This window comes from Dendrobates tinctorius, unplaced genomic scaffold (assembly GCF_039654945.1).
Source record: "Dendrobates tinctorius isolate UK_male_01 unplaced genomic scaffold, ASM3965494v1 ptg000196l, whole genome shotgun sequence".
NCBI lineage: Eukaryota > Metazoa > Chordata > Amphibia > Anura > Dendrobatidae > Dendrobates > Dendrobates tinctorius.
Genome location: NW_027361863.1, coordinates 15,163,710 through 15,179,387, shown reverse-complemented (window position 1 = coordinate 15,179,387; position 15,678 = coordinate 15,163,710). Strand labels below are relative to the sequence as shown.

General features: G+C 42.8%; 1 protein-coding gene across 1 annotated transcript in view; it reads right to left on the bottom strand.

The window, feature by feature from the left end:
* LOC141056092 (killer cell lectin-like receptor subfamily B member 1B allele B) overlaps positions 1–15,025 on the bottom strand; it is a 36,232-nt gene extending 21,207 nt beyond the window's left edge. The window contains exons 1-3 of the mRNA XM_073552749.1: positions 15,022–15,025; positions 14,710–14,872; positions 14,125–14,225 (exon numbers count right to left, since the gene is read on the bottom strand). Of these exons, the coding sequence (XP_073408850.1) occupies positions 14,125–14,225; positions 14,710–14,872; positions 15,022–15,025 (268 nt within the window). The remainder of the gene's footprint in view (positions 1–14,124; positions 14,226–14,709; positions 14,873–15,021) is intronic.
* Between the last annotated feature and the right edge of the window lie 653 nt (positions 15,026–15,678).

Here is a 15,678-nt window from a genome sequence, read left to right as displayed (position 1 = left end):
GTGGCGCCAGCTGGTGTCATATTACTTCGGTCTGACATGCGGTGTATCAGCAAGGCGATTCACGTTGGTTACCTGGTGAGGGGCAAGTGTTGTGAACTCATTTTCTGGTTTACCTCGGGCATCTGGTGAGGGTGGCGGAGCTGGCTGTGTTGACAGAGGAGTCGTGAGTTCTCCATCCGGGCTCCCTCTGGTGGTGACAGTAGGTAATGAAGCTGATCTAAATGGCAGAGACCTGCCACCTGAGGAGGAGGACTGTGAGTGGACATCAGGAGTCTCTGACTGGATTTAAGACAGCCGACTCCCTAATTTTGTGCTGGTGATTTTTTCCAGTTCTGTTCCTGCCTTCTCAAGCTAAGTGTGCTCTGCTATTTTTTCACATGAGATTTGGTCTGGTTTACTCAGTTTTTGTGGTCAGCCAGCCCCTGCTGGGGCAGTGCTGAATTTCCATTCTTAGGTCTCTGTTTATGCCAGTTTGTTTTTTGTCCCTGATCAGATTGGTCTCTTTATGCTCTGTCTTCAGAATATACCAGAGTGCTGATATAGGGAATTGAAGTCTAGCGACTTCTGGGTTTTTGTTATCAGAAAGTGTTGGACATTTTTTGGCAGGGTTTTTGTGCATGATTGCAGACAGCATCTTTCCTTTCCTGTCCTTTCTAGTTAGTTTGGGCCCCATCGTTTGCTCAGCCTATTTTTCTATCTGTGTTTGGGTTTTCATCTTGTCTCACCGACAATACATGTTTGGGGGCTGTCTATTGCTTTGGGGTCTGCTCTGGGGCAGTTTAGATTTCCCCTTTTCTTGCTTTAGGCTTATTTAGATCTCCGGCTGTGACGAGGCATCTGGGATCATCGTAGGTACGCTCCACGGCTACTGCTAGCTGTGCGGATAGGATCAGGGGGTCTGCAATCCGCTTAGTTGCCAACCTCTCTGGTTTTCTGTGGCTTAGCTTGTTTTTGTTTTTCCTCCTTGGTGACTCATTCATAACAGGCAAGGTAGTCATTAGCAGAATTGTTTAGTTTCACGTTTTCCTAGAGATGAGCCTCATGATGAGTCTCACTCGCTTCACTGGATGTGTCGTGATCTTGGTTATAGTTTGGATCAGGAAGTTTATTTACATACTGAGATGTGCGTTGTGGTGGATCTTGCGTGGCTTCTAGTGATTCTGCTTCGGCTAATGCTTCAGCAGCCTCTCTTTTTACTGCTAGGCTCTCCCCCATCTGTGGACATCGGGCACTCAGACCATCCTCACGGAGTCGGTTTCTAACCATTTGTGCAGACATATGTGGCCTGCTGGAGGTCATTTTGCAAGGTTCTGGCAGTCCTCCTCCTGTTCCTCCTTGCACAAAGGCTGAGGTAGTGATCCTGCTGCTGGGTTGTTGCCCTCCTACGGCCCCCTCCACATCTCCTGGTGTACTGGCCTGTCTTCTGGTAGTGCCTCCAGCCTCTGGACACTACACTCACTGAAACAGCAAACCTTCTTGCCACAGCTCGCATTGATGTGCCATCCTGGATGAGCTGTACTACCTGACCCACTTGTGTGGGTTGTAGAGTCCATCTCATGCTGCCACGAGTGTGAAAGCACAGCCAACATTCAAAAGTGACCAAAACATCAGCCAGAAAGCATTGATAGTGAGATGCGGTCTGTGGTCCCCACCTGCAGAACCACTCCTTTATTGAGGGTGTCTTGACAGTTGCCAATAATTTCCATCTGTTGTCTATTCAATTTGCACAACAGCATGTGAAATTGTCAGTCAGTGTTGCTTCCTGAGTGGACAGTTTGAATTCACAGAAGTTTGGTTTACTTGGAGTTATATTCTGTTGTTTAAGTGTTCCCTTTATTTTTTTGAGCAGTGTATACATATAATTTAAATTATATATGTCGGTGACACACATATGTATATATGTATTTATATTGCACAGAAAGATAGATAGATAGATAGATAGATAGATAGATAGAAGAATAGCCGTTATTTAATTTGTCTGCTTCTGTAAAATCAATGCAGAGCCCGACAGGATAGGAGACATGGTTTACATACAGTAAACCCATGCAGAACAGTTAGATTTATAGATTTCAGTGACGAATACTGTTAGTAGTATGTGTGTTTAAAATTTAGGACCTGTATGTATTTAATTAAATATTCTTTTCATGCAAAAAAATGGTGCGGGCTCCTGCGCAATTTTCTGCGCCACAGAGGGAAAGCCAGTGACTGAAGGCAAATATTAATAGCCTAGAAGGGGACCATGGTTATTGGCCCCCCATGGCAAAAAACATCTGTCCACATCCACCCCAGAAAAGTCGCATCTATAAGATGCGCCAATTCTGGCAATTAGTCTCGGTCTTCTCACTGCCCTGTAGCGGTGGCATAAGGGGTAATAAGGGATTAATGTCACCTTTGTATTGTAAGGTGACATTAAGCCTGATTTAGTAATGGAGAGGTGTCAATAAGATACCTAAGCATTATTATTCCTAAAGTTTGTATAGAGTTAAATAAACAAACTCATGCAGAATAAAGTATTTAATGAAATGAAAGAACACAGTTTTGCCATCTTTATTCTTCTGCTAATCCAAACGATGCCCTCGATCTCCTGTACTAAATAAAAAATAAAAACCAGCAATATACCATACCTGTCCGGTGAACAGTCCCACGCTGTAATCCATATTTGGGGCCATATACAGTTTACAGCCAGAAGTGGTGCTAATGCGACCACCCCGGCTGTAAACCACTGAAGAATGATTGAAATGATGCCAGCTCTTGCTTCAGAGACAAGATGACAGAAATGTGAAATCTTCACCAAATAAAAGAAAAACCCTCTCAGTTTCTGTAGGATGATGTGGCAGCATGTGCACATGCGCAGATGATGACATAACACCGAAAACAGAGAATCACAGACGTTATTCACTTTGTTACACAAGATGTCCTTACCCGTGTGTCGCAAGAACTTCACTATCATTTGGATGTGTTGCATAGCTTGTTGCACAGCTCCTTGAATACACACAGTTGCAGTAGAAAACGTCACAGTGCAGATTACATGGGATAACAAGCTTTTTCTTGTCAGAGCATGAGGTAAAGGAAAAATGCACAGTCATATAATGCTGCATCAGGAAGAAGTAAATACAAAACTGAAACTAAACAAGAGAGACCTTTTCTCTTACAATACATTAAGCAAGGAAACTTTACACAACAACGCCATCTAATGTCAGATCAGCATAAAGTCCTCCTTTACATAAACGAAGAAGTCCACAGCTGTTGCATATGCCAACAGGATGTGTGTAGGGCAAAAAATGGAGCCCACATTGAAGTGCACTGAATTGGTATTATTATTATTATTATTTATATAGCCCCATTAACTCCATGGTGCTGTACATGATAAGGGGTTACATACAAAGTTATAGATATCATTTACATTAAACAACTTTGCAATGACAGACTGGTACAGAGGAGAGAGGAGTAAGTATGAAACTGGGAGAGTTTTTCTTTTATTTGTAGCAGATTTCACATTTCTATCGTCTTTTGTTGCTTTCCAGTGACTGGTCAAAAGTGAACCATGACTTTACGGACACACAGTATATACACCTATTCTATATGTATATATGTATTCTATTTATTCTATTATAATCTATTCTATTCTATACTGTACCTGGCAGATCATTTGCGGGCTTTTAATCTATCTCTCTATCTATCTATATAATATATATATATGTTTTGAACAATATTTCATTTTAAAATGATGTGTAAATGACTTAGAAAAAAAGCTCATGTTAAAATCGCATTGCAGTCTGATAGCAATCGCACTGCACTCGGATGTAAATCGGATGCTAGGTGTAAAAAATCGGATTGTACATAAAAAATGCATGACACTCGCATTACACTCGTCCGACTCTTCTGCATCAAAATCGGACCGATTTTTTTTAATCGCTAGTAGTGTTGAGCATTCCGATACCGCAAGTATCGGGTATCGGCCGATACTTGCTGTATCGGAATTCCGATACCGACTTCCGATATTTTTTCAATATCGGAATTCGGCATCGGAATCGGAAGTTCAGTTGATTGACGGCCTGACGTCATCATGATGCGCAGTGTGTGCGCATCATGATGCGCCGTCATTTCGGGCCTTCCGGGGGTCTCTGCCGGCCTGCTGGGGGGCTGTGCCGGCCTGCCGGGGGGCTGTGCCGGCCTGCCGGGGGGCTGTGTGGACTGCCCGGGGTCTGTACCGGCCTGCCGGGGGGCTGTGCCGGCCTGCCGGTGGTCTGTGCACCCTGTGGGGGTCTGTACCGGCCTGCCGGGGGGCTGTGCCGGCCTGCCGGGGGGCTGTGCTGATGTCCGGGGGTCTGTGCAAGCATCGTCCGATGGGACTACAAGTCCCATCGGGCGATGCCTGCTACCATGACAGTGATTGACACATTAGCCAATGATGGGACAGTAGTAGTCCCATCATCCGGCTAATGTGTTAAATGTTAAAAAAAAAAAAAAAAAAAAAAAAAAAAATACTACATGCATGCTACATACATACTACATGCATGCTACATATATACTACATACATACTACATACATGCTACATACATACTGCATGCTACATACATACTACATACATACTACATACATACTACATATATACTACATACATACTACATACATGCTACATACATACTGCATGCTACATACATACTACATACATACTACATATATACTACATACATACTACATACATGCTACATACATACTGCATGCTACATACATACTACATACATACTACATGCATGCTACATACATACTACATATATACTACATACATACTACATACATGCTACATACATACTGCATGCTACATACATACTACATACATACATACTACATACATACTACATACATACTACATATATACTACATACATACTGCATGCTACATACATACTACATACATACATACTACATACATACTACATACATACTACATATATACTACATACATACTACATACATGCTACATACATACTGCATGCTACATACATACTACATACATACTACATACATACTACATATATACTACATACATACTACATACATGCTACATACATACTGCATGCTACATACATACTACATACATACATACTACATACATACTACATACATACTACATATATACTACATACATACTACATACATGCTACATACATACTGCATGCTACATACATACTACATACATACATACTACATACATACTACATACATACTACATATATACTACATACATACTACATACATGCTACATACATACTGCATGCTACATACATACTACATACATACTACATGCATGCTACATACATACCACATACATACTACATGCTACATACATACCACATATATACTACATACATACAATACATTCATACAATACATACATAGACATACAGTACATATAACATAGAGTAACATACTTACCAATACTTGTCACATTGTTCCCCGAAGCCATTGTCTATTCCGGGATAAATATTAACATAACAAACCACAAAAATACTCACCCACGATCCGAAGCAGTCCACGAGTGTGTCCCACGACGATCTTGGGTAGAGAACTGCAGCATCAGATGATGCTGCCGTTCTCTACGGGCTGTAGGAATCCAATGACGGAAGGTAGGTATCCTTCCGCACTGTATTCCTCCGCCACTTAAAAAAAAAAAGTCCCTAGTCTCACTTTATGCCATTGCTGTGTGGGAATTTCCCACACAGCAATGGCATAAAGTGAGACTAGGGACTTTTTTTTTTTTAAGTGGCGGAGGAATACAGTGCGGAAGGATACCTACCTTCCGTCATTGGATTCCTGCAGCCCGTAGAGAACGGCAGCATCATCTGATGCTGCAGTTCTCTACCCAAGATCGTCGTGGGACACACTCGTGGACTGCTTCGGATCGTGGGTGAGTATTTTTGTGGTTTGTTATGTTAATATTTATCCCGGAATAGACAATGGCTTCGGGGAACAATGTGACAAGTATTGGTAAGTATGTTACTCTATGTTATATGTACTGTATGTCTATGTATGTATTGTATGAATGTATTGTATGTATGTAGTATATATGTGGTATGTATGTAGCATGTAGTATGTATGTGGTATGTATGTAGCATGTATGTAGCATGCATGTAGTATGTATGTAGTATGTATGTAGTATGTATGTAGTATATATGTAGTATGTAGTATGAATGTAGTATATATGTAGTATGTATGTAGCATGTAGTATGTAGCATGCATGTAGTATATATGTAGTATGTATGTAGTATGTATGTAGCATGCATGTAGTATATATGTACTATGTAGCATGTAGTATGTATGTAGCATGCATGTAGTATGTAGCATGTAGTATGTATGTAGCATGCATGTAGTATATATGTAGTATGTATGTAGTATGTATGTAGCATGCATGTAGTATGTATGTAGCATGTAGTATGTAGCATGCATGTAGTATATATGTAGTATGTAGCATGTAGTATGTATGTAGCATGCATGTAGTATATATGTGTTATGTATGTAGCATGTAGCATGCATGTAGCATGCATGTAGTATGTATGTAGTATATATGTGGTATGTATGTAGCATGCAGTATGTATGTAGCATGCATGTAGTATATATGTAGTATGTATGTTGCATGTAGTATTTATGTAGTATGAATGTAGCATGTATGTAGTATGTAGTATGAATGTAGCATGTATGTAGTATGCATGTTGTATGTATGTAGCATGTAATTTTTTTTTTTTTTTTACATTTAACACATTAGCCGGATGATGGGACTACTACTGTCCCATCATTGGCTAATGTGTCAATCACTGTCATGGTAGCAGGCATCGCCCGATGGGACTTGTAGTCCCATCGGACGATGCCTGCACAGACCCCCGGAGCCTGCACAGACCACCGGCAGGCCGGCACAGCCCCCCGGCAGGCCGGCACAGCCCCCCGGCAGGCCGGCACAGCCCCCCGGAGCCTGCACAGCCCCCCGGCAGGCCGGCACAGCCCCCCGGCAGGCCGGCACAGCCCCCCGGCAGGCCGGCACAGCCCCCCGGAGCCTGCACAGACCACCGGCAGGCCGGCACAGACCACCGGAGCCTGCACAGACCCCCTGGCAGGCCGGCACAGCCCCCCGAAAGGCCCGTACAGACCCCAGAGAGGCTGTACAAGGGCAGGAAAGGGTTTTTCTTATTCCGATACCGGAAGTCCCATAGACTTGAATGGGACTTCCGGTATCGGAATCGGCGATACCGATACTTTTTTTAAAGATCGGCCGATACCATCCGATACGATACTTTGAAGTATCGGACGGTATCGCTCAACTCTAATCGCTAGTGTGTCTCTGCCTTTGCATTGTTTCTCTGCATGTGTTATCTTTGCATGTGAATTGTCCTCCATCGTGCCATTTGAGACCATCTTGTGTATATATACCTACTCCTAGGCAACAGGTGGCAGTTGCCAATCAAATTAGGCAGCTGGGCGGACATTGAGTATTAAGCGCCAGTGCAAACTCTTTTTTCTGTTTATAACTAGAGTTGAGAGAAAATGTTCAGAATTGGTCCCCGAATCTGCGTTTGCCATATTCGTGCCATATTGGTACCCTATTCGGGCCAAATTTATGTTTGATGATCGGTTCCGAACATATTCGGTAATTTCTACTCCCATTGACTCCAATGATGTATGGCGAATAATGCAAAAACAATATTCGCGGATGATCATAATCGGAACCAAATTTTGTAAAATTCGCTCAACTATTTATAACCACTTTTCAATACAGCTGATGTTAATGTAGTCACTTGAGGTTTTATTACATGCAAGAAGACTTATAGCTTTAACTGGTACCATTTTTAGGCACATAGAGCCCAATTCATCATGGTGTTTCGCCAATTTTCTAAGATCCTGCAATGACTACTCATGAGGAAAGAGACAAAGCGACTATGCTATATTTCTAATTGGATGTATTTGCTTATTATTATTACACCTACTACATATTGGGATAGGATCTTAGAGATGGGAACACCCCTTTAATATCAACTGACACACTATTACCGCAGTCGCATTGTGTGGGATTAGGAGCTTATCCCACAAATGAAGGAGCAGGTGTCAGCTGTTACATGCAACTGCCGTGTTTGCAGCTAGCCCCAATTCCAACAGTTCAACCTTTTAGATGCCGCGATTGATAGCAACTGCTGCATCTACAATATTTGTTTGACAGATGGAAACCTCCTGCAACGTGATTGAGGGGTACCAATGGTTATCATGACAACCTGAGCCAATGAACTGGCATTTTCCCACACTGCAGAGTTCAGCGCAAGTCAGCCTGTGAGGGCGCGCAGCATCAGTGACGTCACCGCCAGTCACTGATGCTGCTCTGGCAGCATCTCATTTATTCACCAGTAGTTTACAGCCGGGGCAGTCGCATCTTAGCACAATCCTGGTTGTAAACTGCATATGGTCCATTATGGATTACTGCGTGGGACACAACAGTGGACAGTTATGGTACATTGTTGGTTTATTATTTTTTGCTTATTACTGGAGAATGAGGGCGTCGCTTGGATTAGCTGAATAATAAAGATGGAAAACTGTGTTTAGTGTTTTACAAATAATTTATTCTGGCTGTGTCTTTTTAACCCATTAAAAACTATTGGAATAGTAATCAATAGGTGTCTTATTGACACCTCTCCATTACTAAGCTGGGCTTGATGTCACCTTACAATACAAAGGTGACATCAACCCCACAACTATTACCCCATATGCCACCACTACAAGGCAGTGGGAAGAAAGAGGTTAAGTGCTATTAGAGATGCGCCATTTCTGGGGCTAATGAGAGCTGGTGTTTGTAGTCGGGGGGGCCAATATCCATGGCCCCTTCCTAGGCTATGAATATCAGCCCGCAGCTGTTTGCATAGCATTTTCTGGCTATTACACTGTGTTCCAAATTATTATGCAAAAATACTTCCTCATATTTTCTCTAAATTACCTATATGAATTGCAGTCATTGTTATTTTCCAGTCATCTACTATTCCAGTATAATTATAGGCTCCCCCCTGCCTAAAATCCAGGATCTTTATGATAAGAGTATTCGATCCCATGCATTGAAAATTTCATCCGATCCCTCTCACCCGGGACACTCCTCATTCCAACTACTCCCTTCAGGACGTCGCTTCAGAGTCCCCAAATGCAGTACCAACCGCCATATGAACAGCTTCTATCCACTCTCTGTTCAACAATTAAATCGTCATGTGTAGACTATATACTGTATCTGTCTTGTTAGATGTTACTTGTTGTATCTGTTGTTATATATTATGTTGCCTCTTTGCCACAAAGAATTCCTTGTATATATGTAATATGTACTTGGCGATAATAAATTTGATTGATTGATTGATTGATGTTTTTGAACAAACTGCCTATGAAAACAGTATATTTTTAAAAATAATAAACACTCAAAATGCATGTTCCAAATTATTATGCACAGCAGAGTTTTCACCCTTTTTATTTTTATTTTGAACAAAAAAATGGTGAATTGTGAAATGATAAGCATTATCAGCTTATTACAAAATGAAATCAAACAGTTTTCAAGTCAAAACTTTATTCTAGGTGATGTTACATTTGCACATAGGACCCCTTGTTCGAAAGAAGCTTCTGAACTCTCTCGTCCATTGAATTTGTCAGTTTTTGGATGGTTTGTGCTTCAATTGTTTTGCATGTGGACAGAATCCCCTCCCAGAGCTGTTGCTTAGATGTGAACTGCCTCCCGCCATCATAGACACTCCTTTTGATGATGCTCTAGAGGTTCTCAATGGGGTTGAGGTCAGGAGAAGATGGTGGCCACACCATAAGTTTGTCCTCTTTTATGCCCATAGCAGTCAGAGATGCAGATGTGTTATTTGCAGCATGAGACGGTGCATTATCATGCATGAAAATGATCTTGCTGCGGAAAGCACGGTTCTTCCTCTTGAACCATTGCAGGAAGTGCTGTTTTAGAAACTCCACATAGATTATGGAGTTCATCTTTACCCCTTCAGGGATCCTAAAGGGGCCCACAATCTCTCTCCCCATGATTCCAGCCCAAAACATTACTCCACCTCCTCCTTGTTGGCGCCTTAGCCGTGTTTTCATGGGGTGTCCATCAACCAGCCATCCTCCATTCCATCCATCTGGACCATCAAGCGTTGCACGGCCCTCATCGGTGAACAAAACAGTTTGGAAGTCAGTCTTCATGTATCGTTTGGCCCACTGGAGCCGTTTCTGCTTGTGTGCAGTGGATAGAGGTGGTCGACAGGATGGCTTATGCACAGCTGCAAACCTCTGAAGGACCCTGCATCTTGTTGTTCGGGGGACGTTGGAGACACTAGCAGCTTCAAAAACTTGTCTGCTGCTATGACAAGGCATTTTTGCAGCTGCTCTTTTAACCTGACGCAATTGCCTGTTGGAAAGAGTCCTCAATTTTTCCTTATCAGCACGCACATGTGTGTGCTGGGAATCAGCTACATACTTCTTGATTGTGCGATGATCACGATGAAGTGTCTTGGCAATGTTGATTGTAGCCATGCCTTGACCTAAATACTCTACAATTTGTTGCTTCTCAGCAGCTGACACATCCTTTTTCTTTCCCATTTTGGCAAAAAATGTAGGCTGCTTAATAATGTGGAACAGCCTTCTTAAGTAGTCTTGCCTTTATTTGGACACTTCTGCCAAACTAATTTGTACAGGTATCTGCAATTGCTTTCAGTGATATAAAGAGCCCTGACACACATCACCATCAATGAGTTTAAATGACAAACAAAAAAATTCTAAATTTATCACTCCTAAACTCTTTTTGCATAATAATTTGGAACACAGTGTAATTATAGGGGGAACCCAACATGATTTTTTGGGGGATCCCCCTATTTTAATAGCCAGAAATATACAGCTGTGGTTTTATTACTTAAAGACATTTATATTACACTGCACACACACTATACTAATTGTGTTTGACACACACATCTATATATCTAACTATTCTGTATGTATTTACTGTATGTAAACCTTCTATTCTATCCTTTTCTTCTATGTATATGTGATATGATATGTATATGTATATATGTAGATTTTGTATGAATAAAATATTTAAATTTTAAGTACTCTTGTTTATGCCTCTTTATCCCTTTTGATTGGCTGGGATAGGTTGTCTTTTCATATATATGTGTGTGTGTCACTAACGTGTGTGTATATCTTCTAATATATAAAGCTCAAAGTGTGTATGTATGTATGTGTATGTGTGTGTGTGTATGTCCGGGATAGACATCCGCACCGTCGCAGCTACAGCCACAAAATTTGGCACAGTCACACGTCTGGACCCCGAGAGCGTCCTAAGCTATGTTGTTAGGCGAAATTTTAACCCCGCGCGTTCCAATTCACCAAACAATTTTGCCCCTATCTACATACTGGGGAAAAAGTGTGTGCGCGTCAAGCTCCGCCCCTCATTATGATGTCACAATGGTTGCCATGGCGACACTGATGTCATCATAGGTTGCAAGCCCCGCCGCTCATTATGATGTCATAATGGTTGACTATGGAATGGAGGATGTGTGATGGGTATTTGGGCACTGGACTATGGGATGGAGGATATGTATGACAGGCATATGGGCACGGGACTATGGGATGGCGGATATGTATATGGGCATGGGACTATGGGATGGAGGATGTGTGATGGGTATATGGGCACTGGACTATGAGATGGAGGATATGTATGACGGGTATATGGGCACGGGACTATGAGATGGCGGATATGTATGATGGGTATATGGGCACGGGACTATGGGATGTAGGATATGTATGATGGGTATATGGGCACGGGACTATGAGATGAAGGATGTGTGATGGGTATATGGGCACTCGACTATGGGATGGCGAATATGTATGATGGGTATATGGGCATGGGACTATGGGATGGAGAATATGCATGATGGGTATATGAGCATGGAACTATGGGATGGAGGATATGTATGATGGGTATATGGGCACGGGCCTATGGGATGAAGGATGTGTGATGGGTATATGGGCATGGGACTATGGGACGGAGGACGTGTGATGGGTATATGGGCACTCGACTATGGGATGGAGGATATGTATGACGGGTATATGGGCACGGGACTATGGGACGGAGGATGTGTGATGGATATATGGGCACTCGACTATGGGATGGAGGATATGTATGACGGGTATATGGGCACGGGACTATGGGATGGCGGATATGTACGATGGGAATATGGGCACGGGACTATGGGATGGAGGATAATTATAATTTGCTATAACTAACCACAGTTAGTTACTATGCCCGTGCAGCGCCGGGCTCTTCAGCTAGTATATATATATATATATATTTTATATATACAGTATATACATACATATATATATATATATACACACACGGTATGTATTCTATGGGTGGCTCAGTGGTTAGCGCTGCAGCCTTGCAGCGCTGGAGTCCTGGGTTTGAATCCCACCAAGGACAACATCTGCAAGGGGTTTGTATGTTCTCCCCGTGTTTGCGTGGGTTTCCTCCGGGCACTCCGGTTTCCTCCCACACTCCAAAGACATACTGATAGGGAGTTTAGATTGTGAGCCCCATGAGGGACAGTGATGAAAATATGTGCAAACTGTAAAGCGCTGCGGAATATGTTAGCGCTATATAAAAATAAAGATTATTATTATTATACTATCTTTCCTATTAACCTGTCAGTGTGATTTTACGGTAGCCGTATATGAATTGCCGGCTTTTCAAAGGACACCGGTGCGTAAAAATCGGACAGCACTTGCATGGTGCGAGTGCTGTGCGATTTTTTTCTTGCACCCATTGACTTGTATTGGCGAGTCTCGTCCGAGATACGCAGCAACACGCAGCATGCTGCGATTTTGTTTCTCAGGCCGATTGCAGCTGAGAAAAAAATTGCAGATGAGATGTCACCCATTGAATAACATGGGTCCGAGCACAATCCGATTTTTGATCAGATTGCACTTGGCGTTTTTCTCGCAAATGGGTATGAGCCCTTAGGCTGAATGTGGCACCATACCTCCCAACTGTTGCAGAATAGAGAGAGGGACAGTTCATTCAGCGCGCATAGCACGGTTTGGCAAATTTTGACTTTGCCCCTGGCCACACTCCAAGCGACACTGATTTACTATTTCTTTCTACCATGGCAGGAGAAGATGTCAGAGGTGTGATGGCTCTAAGTGATATTCAGCAGATGCCCGAGACTGGAGAGCGTAGACTCAAATCTGGGACTGTCCACTGTATCCGGGACGGTTTGGACTAGAGATGAGAGAATCGATTTACGGGACTCCGGTCCAGGTCAGTGCTCCTAGGACCTAATGTATGGATTTTTTTTTGTTCCTTCATTCAGTCAGAGCAGCCAGAACTTTCATATCCTTATGTATCTTAACTATATGACATCCGGCTTTTTGATGTCCGTAAGGCTGTGTGCACATATAGCATAAATACTGTGTTTTAATTTTCTGCAGGTGTCCACAACAAACTACGCAATAACAATCTTCTCTGATTATTGCATTTTTGAAACGTTTTATGCATTTTCTCCTTATTTAATACTTTTTTTATGCAAATGTGAAGCCATGTTTTTAAGCATTTTTTATAGTAAAGCTTTGATTCTGCACTGAAAAAAGTATCTGCATTTAGGCTCTACATAGAAGACAAGAGAGTAAAAAAAATCCACCAAAACAGCACAGTTCAGCCGCGTCTTTAGATGTTTTTATGAAACCACATCTATTTGCTTGTAGAGTTAAACACAGAAGGGGCGTGGCCTAGGTCTCAGAGCATGTGAGACTGAGGAATTGGGAGCTGTTGAGGGAAACCTCCTAAATCCACTAACATCCCAACTTCTGTAAGTCATGCAGCCCTATACTTTCACAAATAATGCTTCCTAATGCATAAGGATCATTTTGACACCAAAATCTGCAAGACTGAACCGACCAAAAGCAATTTCATGCCTGGAGCCTGCTATCTCCCTAGGCCGCAAATCAAGGCCTAGCTTCTACATCAAACCCATCCAGGAATGTAGACCTCTTTAATCCTCTAGCAACAGAAACGATTAGAGGCACAAAAATATCCAACCGGCACAGTGAACATCATACCTTGTTTGTGGAGGATGAATACCAGCGGAGTGACTATGTCCGCGGCCTGCGCGGCATATCCGGCCTCCAGGGACCAGCGTTCTCCTCCAACATCGCCTGCTCTGGAATAAGAGTTGAAGCACCTCATCACTGCAAGCGGTACACGATTTGTCCACATCATACATTATTAGCGGCCTTTATCACTCCTGCGCGGCTGAACGTCCCCAGATAAGTGGCTGACACCAGCAATAACAAGCACGCGGTGCTGCAGCTTATACTGGCATATAACTCTGAGAGCTGACAGGAAAATAGCGGTCACCTGCTTGGGCGACACAGTCCCTGCAGCTGCTTTGACACCACTATCATTAGTGAGTGGCCAGGAAAACAGACACCATTCACAATAACACAACACAAATCCTTCACAATAACACAACACAAATCCTACAGCTTCTCTGAAACTGCTGACACCAGCGAACCAACAGGAAAACAGCGGTCACCTGGATTAGTGTGACATAACCCTGCGGCCACATCCAAACCGCTGACATCTGCGAGCTGCCAGGAAAACAGCAGCCCCCTGCATCAGTGCGACGCAAACTCTGTATTCACCTAGCGAGGTGTGAGAGCACTGGGGGATCCTCCTGAATCTCCTGCTCCACTTGGACTTGTCCCTGGGCACTGCAGTAGAGATACTGAACTTCATCCCCATCGCTTGGTCCACAGAACGGTAAACCTACTCGCAGAACATCCAATCTAGCCACTGTACATTCTTCTTACCAGCCACAGGAGTATTCGGGTAAACATATTTAAAGGGACCTTGTTGTTTTTTCCTTGATAATGTAATTATCGTGACATTATTCCAGTTATAGCTTCCACAATTGATCAACCTGCACGGTTTATATAATTACCTCTAAGGCATACGCATACTAAGCATATTAAGTTGATAGAAATATTATTTAGTATATTCGGTTTTTATTGTTATCAGTACTAGATTCTCATTTTATTATTTGCCTATTTTATCCTGTTATAACTCAAAGGTCCTAAAGCAGTTCTTAAAGGGACCGCACACTTAATATTCTAGAATAGTCAATATACCTAGCACCTCTTACCATTAGCTAGTAAAGTTTCTTTACAACTATTTGAAAAGGCTAGTTATATCATATTAGGATTTTATTAATTTTTCTTTGCTTATATTTGTTTACTTATTTATTTTCTTTATTTTGATCTAGAAACTTCAACAGCACCTCTTAACCCCTTTCCTACAATGGACGTACTATCCCGTCCATGTGCCCTGGGACTTAATTCCCATGGACGGATTGTCACAGCGATCAGCGGCGCCCACGTGGTGAGCGCCGCTGATCGCGGCCGGGTGTCAGCTGATTATCACAGCTGACACCCGGCACAATGTGTCAGGGGCGGTCACGGACCGCCCCCGACACATTAACCCCTGGCACACCGCGATCAAACACGATCGCAGTGTATCGGGGTTAAAGGGAAGCATCGGCAGGGAGGGGGCTCCCTCCGTGCTTCCCTGAGCCCCCCACAGCAGCACAATGTGCAGCGATCTGTCACAGGACA